This window comes from Triturus cristatus, chromosome 3_2, assembly GCF_964204655.1.
Source record: "Triturus cristatus chromosome 3_2, aTriCri1.1, whole genome shotgun sequence".
Taxonomy (NCBI): domain Eukaryota; kingdom Metazoa; phylum Chordata; class Amphibia; order Caudata; family Salamandridae; genus Triturus; species Triturus cristatus.
This window is the reverse complement of record NC_140584.1, coordinates 662,529,338-662,542,882: the sequence shown is the minus strand read 5'-3', so window position 1 is coordinate 662,542,882 and position 13,545 is coordinate 662,529,338. Positions and strand designations below refer to the sequence as shown.

Below are 13,545 nucleotides of genomic sequence, written 5' to 3'. Positions count from 1 at the left end.
AGCTGCCAAATTCCCAAGGAAGGATCCATGAACAAAAATCACATGAGCATCTTTGACCTACTCTTGAAAACAGCAACCAAACTCACCTTCATCACAGAAATTTGGCACTGTGCCGATGCCACTCCCATAAAAAGAAGCCATTCCAACTGAATATGAACTTCAACATCAGAAACTGAAGCATCAAGACAAGAGGAAGCTCAGGTGTCCTCTTTAAGAAATCCGTGAAACCCATATATATTGAAGATTTTGCCAAGACAGACTACGCATCCATGCTAGGAAGGTGCTGCTCCCCTCCAACCTTGTCCTATTCCATACTATAAATACAGTGGCAAGGATTCTTCTCTGCACACACCCCCGGGAACGCAAGACACCAGTCTTATAGGCCCTTCACTCGCTACCTGTGGCTCGATGATCAATGTTCATGGTACTTTGCAACCTTCACAGAGCCTCAGGGAAAACGGCAATTATACCTACAGCACAAGTTTAAACAATATAAACAGAACACTACACTTCAGATTCTCACCTTGGATTATCATCTTCCTTACAAAAACAAATCTACAGGGTGATTAGCTTTCTCAGTCAAAGTGGCAAAACTCAAACTCTTTTCCAAGCAGAATATATGAGGTATTCCAGGAGCAGATGAAATTCAGACAAAGGTGGAAAGATGGCTATTTCCGAGATGACCCTCTAAGTAACTTGTCCTGGCAAGCAGTCAAAATGTTTATTTACCACAACCATATACATGCCTCTCAGAAATTGACGGCAATGTGATGATAGATACAGGTAACCCATCTGCACCAGAGGAACCATATGCTCCCTCCAGCTATCGAGTAATTAGAGCAATCCAGACTTTCCATTAAGAAATGTTAATGCCGCTTCTATGAATGGGGTGTAATCAGCCAACCCACTATACCTTTCCACTTAATATCAATTAGACAGGCATACTTAGTGTACCGAGTTTGATTTGTAGAAGAGTAAGTACCGGTGCCCAAAGCACTGCTCAGAAGCCTGTGGATGGCACAGAGTGCCGAATACAAGGCTGTGTATTCCTGAATTCACCTCAAGACTCTTTAATCCACTGCCAGGCACTCCCTGTCCCTTTACGTTGCTCTTGCAGGCTCCAGCTTTCTCCCATTTGTGATGATTTTTCCATCTTCTCTTCCTCGTTCTTTCCACTTTGTGTGTTTTTCCCTCTCTTGCTCTGAGGAAATGCCTAATGAGGCTAAGGAAGTGCCAGTCCCCAAAAGACCATAGGCTCAAATTAACCACTGTATGTCTAGAGAGATCTGCTACAGACTGCTGCCCACTGGAGGACTTGAACATAATCCGCACCTGCATAGCTCGACTCGTTATATATTCCAAGGATTAGCTGACATCTTATAGATGAGAACAGCCATATAAAGGATTACTTAGTCTCTCACAACCCTAGCTATTAGACAATAACCAGGGGCGGCTCCCCCGCTATGGCAGAGGCGCGTCGCCCCACTGTTTTTGAGCAGTGAAGTAAAGGAAATATAAAGTGATAATAACTATAAGTTATTATCATTTTATGTGTCCTTTGCTTTGGGGCTGCTCTGCTCTCGGCGCAGGGCAGGGGAGGAGTGGTTTGCCCACTCCTAAGTGCGCAATGACTGTTTGATCGGCACTCTCGTGCCGCCCAAACCAGTCATGCACACTTTACCCGTTTTCCACGCAGGCTGCATTACAGCCAGCATGGAGAACAAGCCCAGGCCCCCAATCCTAGGTTGAGCATTGAACCGGGACACTCAAAACCAATCACAACGCTGCATGGTCAGGGGAGCCTGGGTGCTTACCAATCACAACGCTTTAGCAGCGTTGTGATTGGTCAGGGGAGGCTTTTCTGTGCTTCCTGTGCCTCAGTCTGACGAGGACAGCAGGAGTAGAGACGCAGGACCGGCGCAACAAGTTGACTTTTGCTTCTTTTTTTTTTTTTTACCGTTTCCACACCCCACCCGCCCTCGGGTCCCCCCCACTGCACCTGCACCCACCCCGCCACCCACGAATATACCGACAGCAACTGTCTATAACACAGCATACCCCAGATATACAAGATATCAGAGTGGACAACTTCTTGCCAAGGTCAGCATAAAACGCGTGGACGCAGGATAAAAACTAATCATAAACCTAATGATGGGACCTGCAGAGCCAATAACAGCGCCTGCACTGCTAAGCTCTCTATCCGAAGACAAAATAAGAGCACAACAGGAAAAGACTTCTCACAAAGCTTCTAAACAAATTTAACACTCTTCCAACCACATTCCACGCATGGTTTAGCGCAGTGGTTCCCAAACTGTGCGCCATGGCTCCCTGGGGAGCAGTCAAACCTACCCTTGAGAGCCGCACACCAAGCACTTTAATGCATTTAATGTTGAAGGGTCTGTTGGCTTCAGTTAAACTAATTGGACTTAAACGCATGATGTTGATGATTTGTAAGTGACATGCCTACAGCTATAAACGAAGTGCTTAATTGATGGCATGTCGAGGGAGATAACCTCCATATTTCACTGGATCCCCACGTTCCAACACTCCCAAAGTAAGCGGAAGTTTAGTTTTTTCCAAATGCATTTTACACCAATGCAAGTTATCAGGAAAGTGCAGTTGTCCTGTCTATTAAACACATCAAGTATTTTTATGTATTGACACTTGTACTTGAACCATAGGTACTTTGAGTACACATTTCTTTCAGTACACAGACATTTCCACACAGGCCTTCTCTCTCCTTTAGCACAGGGAAGTAAAACACCATACACGGCTGGAAGCAAGATAGAGGGACGTTGCAAATAAAATCAGAGTAATTTATTTTGCTGGCATAGATTTGGATGCAATTTTAGGGAGGAGACAGCAAAAATAAAGCTGTATGTGGTTTAAAAAATCGTGAGACACCCTGCTGAGACAAGTGTGTTGGCACGTATGACATGGGTAGAAATGGAAGTGCATGCAAATTTTCTTCAAGCGCAGAAACACTTTGGCAATGGGGCCTACATGCATAGAGGTGTTATCTAGCACTGTAAGTGGGATAAAAAAAAGTTTGAGAGGGTACTCTAAAAAAGGCATGGGCAAAGAAGTGTAACTAGGAATAATTTATTAGAGACGCCACCTTAGTAAGACAAAACACCCTGCGTATATGAATATAATACCTTCATCAGCTTCATCCCAATTATTTTCAGGGAGAAAAATGCAAGTACTCCCGAGGCCGCCCCACCCTCCAGAAAAAGTAACAGTGGGGAGCCATTGGCAATGGCCAATGGGTCAAGGGAGCCACGGGTCAAAATAGTTTTGGAACCACTGGTTTAGCGTGATAACCGGGTGGGTAAGCATTGAGCACTTGAGCATCCTATATAAGTAAGCACTATATAAATGCGACAACACAATAAAATGCAATACAGCATAATTCAGGAAACAAACAGAGAGAAAGAACAGACAAATGAACTATGAAACATTACATTGTCTAGGTGGGCAGTACCCACAAGGCAAGCTCACCTAATTTAGGTCTAAAGTGGCAAAATACTCCCCAATTAATTTATAGAGGATGCTATATCTGCAGAAGCCTGCTATCTGTGCCTCAGGACTCTCCTCAAAAGTGTCCACACAGGTGGAGATTATCAGATACATACAGCAGGGCATCAAGTGCAGCACTCGTTGGATAGCACATTTAGTGCTGAAATTGCATATTAAAAAAACACACTATTCGTTGCTAAACAGTTTTTGTGTTCACATTAACCCTCTCCAGTGTGTCAAATTACTTTAGAACACTCCTCTTACTCTTAGATGGAAGGATTTTAGTAGCCATGGACTGCAACCCATGACAACTTGAAGAGCGCTTTGGAAGAAGAAAACCTCTCTGCCAGTTTCCCAGTGGCAGAGATACTTAAAGCTGTGCGATGAGTGGGAACCAGGGACACCTAACAGACAAGACTGGGCACGCACACTTAGCACAGTCAATCATAGGAATAGCAATGTACACAGAAAACTCACATGATTAGGGCTTCCCATTCGAAGAAATTCTCTTCATTGATCGGGCCTGAAACGTAGAAAGAAAATTGTTTTAGATCCAGATTTCTTCTACACTTGTTTACGCATTCTCTTCTGAAGTCCTTCTCAGGCCAGAGATCTAGTTTGAGACAACGTCCACGCCCTTCCTTCTCTTGTATAACAATACCAAATAAAAGGTACTATGTGCACATTTTTTCACAATCATTGTTGTAACTTTTTTGACTGTGGTAGAATGTAATATTCTAAGTAACCACTCGGTGTCACTACAGCACCAACGTAGTCTAGAAAAAAAGGGGTTGAGGAGAGATTGAGGACTTGAAATTCCGATTGGTGTTGGACAACGTGCCTACCATTGAGCTACGCTGGCAAGCCCTTTAACTAGAATGTATTTACCCAACATGCAGCAATAATCCAATGTGTTACTTCGCAGCAATGGAACTTAGAGTGCGCAATTAAATTGTGCAAAAGGTACCGCGCAGACAATGCCAGCGCAAAAGTCCTCCTCTGCCCACTCCCCCAACATGTCTCGACACCATTGTTATCGTTCTAAGAAACGCAAGCTTGGCACTGCTGTATTTTTGACAAGCTAATGGCAGCTAGAGTGAAGTAATGTAAACTCCTTTTTTCGTGTCTCGCCGCAAATAACGAGACCACCAGGTACTTGCTGCATACACGTCTTTGTAGTGTCCTGCGAGACACGTTCTAGTGTCCCGCAGGAAGCTGTCATACCAGCCACTCCCTCGAGGGCTGGACACACTGCACCCCAAAACCCATCCATCACTCGTGGCCCCATCAATAAAAGGGCCCGAGTGCACATGCTCGTGGCTAGTTACTCCACTACCTTACCTGGTGTCCGTGTGCCGTCCTTAACATAATGGGGGCTTGAGGCCCAACATTACACTGGCGACGAGGCGGTTCGATAACCCCGCATGCACACTGGCCGGCCCTTCATCGCTTCGCGTGAGGGACGTGAGGAACGAGGCAGGCGACACCCCCGGTGCCCTCCTTCACGCCACCCGTGACAGAGGAAGGAAGAGTGCTCCTCATGTCACCCAGTCACGCTTCCCTGGCCCCGAGAGGATCGGCGCCGTATACACACTGACCCACACAAGCCCCCTGCCAGCATGCCAGCAGCAGCCCCGCTGTAAAAGAAGGAAGACACCGCGTGCCTACACAGAGCCGATGCTGCAGCCCCAGGGCCAGACTGCCCGACAACTGGACAACTGAAGTTAGTCAAACGCTCCGAAGCGCCCACGGCTGCCCCGCCTGCTGTGTCCTCAGGGGAGTGAAGAGGGAGGGTGCCGTTCTCAGCAACCGCCCAAGGCTCGGGAGAGCGCCACAGCCCTGCAACGACCGTGAGGTGCCCGCAGTTGCACCGAGGAAGCTGCCTCACATGACCCCCCAAGAAATAGCGGTAGGGAGAAACCTCCGGACCCATCCCGCTCCGCCTACCGTACAGCCCCGAAGCGCCGAACATCCTGCCGCACGGACAGCTGCCCAGCGCAGTGGTGCCACTTGAAAAGGCAAGAAGGGGCCCGCGGCAGTTGCCGGTGGCGTGCATCGATGCCCGGGAGCTCGAGGAAAGCCGCAGCAACAGGCCCAGAGACGGAACCGGCAGACAGCACCATCTGGCGGCCGCCGCCACAGTCAATCGACCCAGCGCCTCACGCTGCAAATATACGTGGGTCCCTACCGGACAGGAAATGGAGTCCTCTGCCAACGCTGCCAGTGGCCACTAGGTCCCCATGAGAGTCCCAGGCCCCTCACCCACGCATGCCAGGCAAGCTTGTGCTTGCATCGCTGGACCCGTGTAGCCTGCCTGTAGAGGGGAAGCTGCTGCACCACACGCTGCTGACGCCGACAGCGCCCTCTAGTGCGCACCCAATCTCCACGAAGGCCCGCCCGCATGCGCCACAAGTCTCGGCGATACCACGCTAGGTTTGCCTCCTCAGCGCCAGGAGCAGCAGCGTGTCTGCACCAGGGAGAAACACAGAGCACCGGCAAGAGTGCCCCTCCTCAAGGCTGCCGTAGCCAAGGAAAAGCAGACCACGACGCAACGCCACCCAGCGCCCACGTGCCTGCGCCGCATCTCAGGAATCACAGCAGCCACTGGACACAGAACTCAGTGGAAGAGCTCCAGCACCCAGAGGCCCAGCAAGACGCTAACCCTGAGAAACCCTAAGCGACCCGGACACCACGGTGCGGGCCCATGTGCAAGGCCACCACGAAAGAAGAAGCAAGGCTGCTGCTACTACCGGCATCTGCAACACCTGGCGGCTCTCCAGAAAGAGAACACTGAAGAATGGACATACTGCGTGGCCAGAACAGGCAGTCAGCCGTACCCCAGCACCAAGTAAACCACACAGTATTCTCGGCCTCCACACTGCAGCCCACAGACAGTCGCTGCACAAAGTCCTGCGCCACCTCCGACAGCGCCCAAAACCTGCAGCAACCAGGGCAAGCCAACGCGACGACCACGATGCTACCTGGTAGTTCCCCAGATGCACCGCGCCAAAAGACGGATAAACTGGCTGGCCAGAACGGCTAGCCAGCCGTGCCCCGCGACCGTCAGCCCAGGCAGCACCACGGACCGGAGGTGAGACCAGGATACCCCACTACCCTGCCAGAAGTGCAGGATCAGCAAAAGGAGGTTTCAACGTGATCCTAGCAGGAATATCCGCACAGGCGCATCCACAGAGCGGGCGAGCACACTGACTGCCCACCGCGACCGACATCAGGGTAGCTACACTGCACCCTACAGGCCAGCAGTACGGGAGCACAGCATCCTGCTAACCAACCAGCAACGGCGGGCAACAGATCCAAGTGTGCGCACCGCCACCAACAGGAAGACTGCCTGCTCACGATCAACAACTGAGACGTACGGCACCAGGCACTGCAAGACGCGCCCTCAGAGAAGAACGCTCATGGAGTGGCCCTCTGCACCCTGCAAGTGGGAACAGCCAGGACGCCTTCGAAGACAGCGAAGTCTCCAGGTAGCTGCCACACTCAAGAGCCCCCAAGGTGCCCCCAGCTACACCAGCGCAGACCAGCATCATAGAAACAAAAGCACTGCCTGCAACCTCTACAAAATATGGGGAGAGACTGACAAACCCCGCAAAGAGCTGCCTGAAACTCAGAGTTACACGCGGACAGCCACCACTAGCAAGAATGGACGATTAGCTAGAACAGCAGCGTCTCAAAGGAAGCTGCCCCCAGCAATAGCGCAAGAAAGACTGGTGCAGAGCACGCACCACACGTGGCTGTCCAACGCCATCGCCAGTGAAGAGGTCGCATCACCCGCTCCTACTGGTGAACAGGCACAACCGCAAGCCACACCACAGGCACTCCAAGTGCCAGAAGAGAGCGTCCAGGAAGAAGAAAGAGCAACCAAAGTCAGAGGCGCGCAGAAGGCTGCGCCAGTGAATCCGACAGCACGGGCAGGCGCCTGGGAGATAGAGACATCTCCGCAGAGAAGCACTACTGAACGCAGGTAGGAGAACACCCATGTCTCCACTGCCCCAGCGAAGCCCCGCAGTGGGCTGAAGACCACGCACAGTGTCCTCCTCAACACTGCCTCAAGATGGGAGTCGGCGGTGACCCACAACAGGCAAGAGAGGAGTAGCACACGCAGCGGTCCGAAAGCAACACAGTGTGCTCCTCAACACTGCCTCAAGATGGAGTCGTCGGTGACCCACGACAAGCAAGAGAGGAGTCGCACACACCACGTGGCAGGCCACCACAGCAGCAGGCGCTCCAACGCCAGCGACACGCGACTGGACGTCACATCGCCCAGCAAGCAAGGAGCGCGCCGGAGCGAAGGCAGAAGCCGGCGCCATGACAGCGCCGCCTCGAGGTTCAAACGCAACGCCCTCGAAGAAAGAAGAGTGACAGCCCTGTCACCCTGAAAACCGTATAAACACAGGTGGGCTGAACAGACCAGCAAACCGAGGACTCAAAGCAAGCCACAGAGCACACCCTGACACACCAGACAGCCACCAAGGCGGACCGATGTCCCTGGATACAGCTCCACAGGTGAACCGAACATAAGCCGCAGCAAGCGCAAACCGTGTCTCATCCCCACGCTTCCCCAGGCGACCGTCCATCCCCAAGCGTCGGCAGTCTAAGTCAAGTGGCATCCCTGCTCCTGTCCGCAGATGCCATGGGTGAAGATCAGCTCTGAGTGTCCGTCCTCACACCGCCTCAAGATGGAGTCGGCAGTGGCCCCAAGCCAGGCAAGAGAGGATCCACACACTCCACGTGTTAAGCCGCCACAGGCACTCAACATCAGCAAGGCGGAGGCACGTAGCTGCCAAGGTCCATCCTGACATCCAAACTCTCCCAGCAAGTCACCACCACCTGTCATTCCAACTCACCACACGGCTGGCCACCGTCATCATGCCAGCCATCAGCACATGCGTCAAACACCACTTCCCGAGTACCGATGGACTGGAGTCCGAAACCGTTGCCACACAAGCCAACTAAAAGAAATCAGGAGCCACCTGTGAACCTGGCCTACACCGGAACCGCGGCAGCGAGTGCAAGTCTTGACCAAGACTCATCCACCTGTGAGGGTTGTGAGTGCGACCAAGTAACGGCTCCACGGCGGTCCTGCAGCTGCCCCCAGACGGCACACAAGCAGCGGCCCCAGCGCTGCCTTCCTACAGTCCCGCAGCAACCCCGACGACAGGCCTCCCCAGGTGGCAGAGCGAGGAGATACATTGCCCCACCGACAGGGTACCGGTCACTGCCAAGCGGTTCAACAGGGAAAGTCGGTCTAGCAACACCTCTGGGAATTTTCACTTGAGACTCCATCCATGGTCACGATGCAGCACACTAAAAAGAACTGTTAGAACTCACCACAGACCATCACCGACGTCAGCCAAGGGGAAGCCATGCAAGACAGCAAGACATGGCATTGTCAGCGAACTGACGGTATGCAGCGGACGTCTCCAAGCCAGCTGTCGAGTCCTGAGTCCCTCAGGTTAAATTACGGGTGTCCGCCGAGAAGGTCCTGCTGCAAGCCAAGTCACCAGACCATGCCTGATGTCGTCCTGCCACCTGACTCGAGAGACTGATGGACCCTGTAGTATTTAGTTAACTATTTGTTTCTTCCCCACAGGTTGGACTGACACTTTGTTTGTCCCTCAATAAAGTTGGGGAGGAATGTAGTGTCCTACGAGACACGTTCTAGTGTCCCGCAGGAAGCTGTCATACCAGCCACTCCCTCGAGGGCTGGACACACTGCACCCCCACACCCATCCATCACGGGTGCCACGAGTGACGTGGCACCATCAATAAAAGGGCCCGAGTGCACGTGCTCGTGGCTAGTTACTCCACTACCTTACCTGGTGTCCGTGTGCCGTCCTTAACATAATGGGGGCTTGAGGCCCAACACTACAGTCTTTATTCTTTTTTTCCCCTCCCTCGTAAATGCGTATTTTGTATTTGTAAATATGTGTATTTGTAAAGTGCAAACTACTCACCTTTATGGGTCTCAAGGCGCTGGGGGCCGTTGTGGAAATTTAGTGAGCTATTGCCCAGAGTCACATGGTGCTTAGCTGAGCTGCCCCCGGAGCCGGGGATCGAACCGTGAACCCTGTGCTAAGAAGTCAGCTGCCCTGGCCGCTGCACCACACCTCTCCTCGTACTGCTTCCCACGCTCCTCGTTTCCTTTCCCCATCTTCCGGTCGTGCCAGGTCCTAGCGTCACGCGCCAGAGCCAGGCATGATGACACTACATCTCCCTCCCCTTCTTAAATGTTCAATACTAACTCGCTTAGAGTTCTTCATTAAGCCGGGTGGGTCTCTGGATAGTTCTCTGTGGTCTGCGTGAGAGGTGCACTTCTCTCGACTCTCTTGGGCTCGCTGCAGCTCCGGGTCTATCACAGTTCTCAGTTTCTCGGCCTGATTCATCAGTGTCATATTCTGTTCTTCTGCCTGGGTGTATACTGCAGGATTGCATTTCTTGAAGAGTGACACATTTCGCGTGGTTCTCTTGGTCTCAGAAGCGGCCGTGATCATAGTTCCTTTTCGACTCGTCACTCGTATTGGTTGATCGCAGTAGCAACTGTCAGTTTTTGTCTTCTGTTCTTGTCTGACTAACACCCAATCTCCTTCCTGGATGTCAGACATTCTGGCGTTTTGAAGATTGTCTGCGTACTCTTTCATTTTTGCCTTCTTAACTTTGTCAAGGTCCACAAGTGTCTCGTGGTCATAAACTTGGGGACTGGAATGTACAGCGGTATCTGTAACCGGTATTCTGGTGCGCAGGGTTCTTCCCAGCATCAGGGTAGCTGGGCATTTATTGTTAGTGCTGTGTGGCGTGGTTCGATAGGCTCATAGTACCTCGTTAATTGCGAGTTGGATGTTTCATCGGGCCAATTCTGCTTGTTGTATGGTTTTCTTGATTGTGGCCATAAATCTCTCGACCATCCCATTGGCTTGAGGCCACATGGGGGTGATTTTCCAGTGCTTGAAGTTTAGGTGTCTTGCAAATTCTGTAAAATTAGGTCCATTGAATGGCGGGCCATTATCTGTTTTCACTACTGTGGGGTTTCCCCATGTGGCAAATGCTTCATCTAGAACTGGCATGACGGTGGCTGCTCTTGAGGATGATACTTGTTGCACAATGGGGAATCCGGAATATTCATCCATGATGACGATAATATACTTCCCGGACTTCAATGGGGCAAAGAAATCAATGACCACCTGCTGCCATACGCTGTCTGGGAGATCAGACATTTGAAGCGTGGAACGTGGTTCTTCTCGCCCTACTAGTTGACATTGAGGGCAGTCTTGAAGTGTGATTTCTACCATTTGGTCAAGGGACGGCAACCAGACTCGCTCCCGTAGTGCTTTCATCATTGCTACAATGCATCTATGTCCCTCATGTGCTAAATTGACAACTCCTTGTCGTAGCTGTTGTGGTATGACAATCTTTGACATGTCGGAAGGACACGATTTCTTGTGTTGACGGTTTTGTCAATGAATGTTTCCTCCAGGTGTCTCCAGAAGTTCGTGCGGATACGGAGCATTATCTTTTGAAGCGTGGCGTCCTTAGCAGTGGCTTTTGTGATGGCCTCCAACGGGACGGCAGGTGGTCTTGCCTGATCGATGATGAAATGGATGTATTCTTCCGCCAGTGTGTCTTGTTCATGTTGAAGTCCTGGGATGTCGCGACATGTAGTCCGCTGGGTTCTCCGCCTTGCCCGGCTTGTGAACAATGGTGTACGTATATTCTTGGAGGCAAATGCCCCAGCGTTCAATCTACGGTGGCATCTTTGCTCGGGATTCCCGAATATTGTTATGAGGGCTTGATGGTCGGTGATCAGTGTGAAGTGCTTCCCGTAGATGAAGATATGAAAATGCTTGCATGCCCACAAAACCACTAGGCTCTCCTTTTCTGGCTGTGAGTAAGCTCTCTCAATATCCGTGAGGCTGTGACTTGCATACGCTACGATGTGTCGCTGGTCTACTTCGTCTTCGTACTGGGCTAAGATGGCTCCGAGTCCTACCGGGCTTGCGTCAACCGTGATTTCTGTTTTCTTGCGAGGGTTAAAGTATGCCAGGTTAATAGCAGAACTTACTGCTGTCTTGATTTGGTTGAACGCTTGCTCGCATTTGGCTGACTGTGAGAAGTTGGCCTGGCATATGCTGTTCCTAGTTATAGGGACACCTTGCACCAGTCCAATTCGACTCTTATTGATGATAGGTTTAAGACCACCTTTAAAGAAAGCTATCCTAGTGGTAGCTGTGGAGAGCAGCCTTCAGGCTAAGTCTTGAAGGAGTGTTAAGCTTATTGTTTTACCATAATAACCGCTTGAATATCCAAATGAAAGAGTAGTCCACACAGGTATATATATAAAATATATGTATTTATTCTAGACAGAATCCCACAGTCACTCTATGTGGCTAGTGGCAAAGTTACATTTCAAACAAGCATTTATAAACACAATAAATAGCACAGAAATCAATGGGCCCCAGGGGGGGGACCAAACCATATACTAAAAGAGTGGTATAAGAACCACGACAATTCTACAGGCAATGCCTAGGGCATTCAGGATCGCTTGCCCCTTCAGAATCCACCCACAGTTAAGAGGAAGGGGACCCACGGGAGGCGTGTGCAGTGCGAGAAGCTGCTATCGGGATCGCAATGTTAGCCTATGGAGAATGTCGCGGTTGAATACTTAAAGGTTAAGGACACTTCTAGCAACAGTACAAAGTTAAGGCTTGAGACTTAAGGCTTTGGAGAGCCCACCACCACGGGAGTACCGAAGTACCACTGTTACCTGCCCCAGGGAAGCCGGGTGCATAGGTCGATTCTGGTGTCGGGTCGCGGGCTGATTTTCTATGGAAAAGTAGTCCAAACTGCTGCTAGCTGAAAGCGTCGTTGAAGTTGTGAAGATTAAAGTTGAAGAGAAGATAAAGATGAATCTGAAAGCAGAGGGGACAGAGTCTGGGTCACAGCACAGTGACCAGGGAGCTCACAGGAAGGAGCTCGTGGATGTCGGGTGCTTCAGGTGTGGAAGGTACAGCTGGGCTCTGCAGTCACGGGCTCCAGGAGGCTTCAAGGAAGGCCAGCTTCTGGAGGGCGACTGTCCCACGTCGGATGAGGGTCGCTGCGGTGTTAGTGTCCCGATTGGATCCACTAAGCATTGGCAACCGCAACCCACGCGAGATGTACAAAGCAGCTGCTGGTGCAGACCCACGAGGTCTGAGGGTGCTCTCCTTTGCAGGGAGCGTAGAGCAGGCCTGGAGCAACCAGGGGAACTCTTGGAAAAGTAGATTGTCCTCCGCCAGGGCCCACAAGTCGAGAGACAAGGGACCGCGGAAGGCAGCAAAATAGAGTGCGTAAAAGGGCTCCCACGGGCCACCGGAGTGGACTAGGGGGCTGAGCTTTGGCACGGATGCTGCTTGAAGGTTGGCTCAGAAATGGGCCAAAGCACAACTTCCCCACTGGTCGGGGTCGTGTGCTATGCAAGAGGTGGCCGGGGTCTCGGGGTATGCAGGGATCTCGGCACCCACGTGGTCCACGGTGCTCAGACTTGCTGGGCACACTCACAGGACTCTGGGATGCACTGGAGACCCACCTCAAGGTTGATGGAAGGCGTCGAAGTTCGTGAGAGCAGCGAAGTTCCAACCGGGTATCTTGCAGTCTTTTAGGTGCCTGCCAAGCAGGGGGATAACTCCTTTATCCCAAGGGAGATTTCTTCAGTCAGCTGGGCAGCAGCTCGTCGAAGGTCAGTTCTGTGAAGTCCTGTACGAATCTAAGGCTCTAGGGCAAAGTTATTCCCATATATCCCCAAGATTAGGGGATGGTCCAAAATAGAGCCTACCAATCAGAGTAGAGGCGGGAAAGGGTGGCTAGACCCACTCCCCTTTGTGTGTTTCCCGCCTGGGCGAGGGGCAGGATGCCCCTGAACCGGTTCCAGGCGGTGTATGCAGAATTGGGGCTCTGCAGCTGCCTACGTGCAACTCTGAAAGGACATTTGGTGCACCCACCCTGTTCCAATCCACATATCCTGTCTGGGGA

General features: G+C 51.5%; 1 protein-coding gene across 1 annotated transcript in view; it reads right to left on the bottom strand.

The window, feature by feature from the left end:
- The window catches only part of UBE2G2 (ubiquitin conjugating enzyme E2 G2), a 369,248-nt gene that overhangs the window by 208,127 nt on the left and 147,576 nt on the right, over positions 1–13,545 (bottom strand). The window contains exon 3 of the mRNA XM_085648640.1: positions 3,997–4,042. Within this exon, the coding sequence (XP_085504766.1) occupies positions 3,997–4,042 (46 nt within the window). The remainder of the gene's footprint in view (positions 1–3,996; positions 4,043–13,545) is intronic.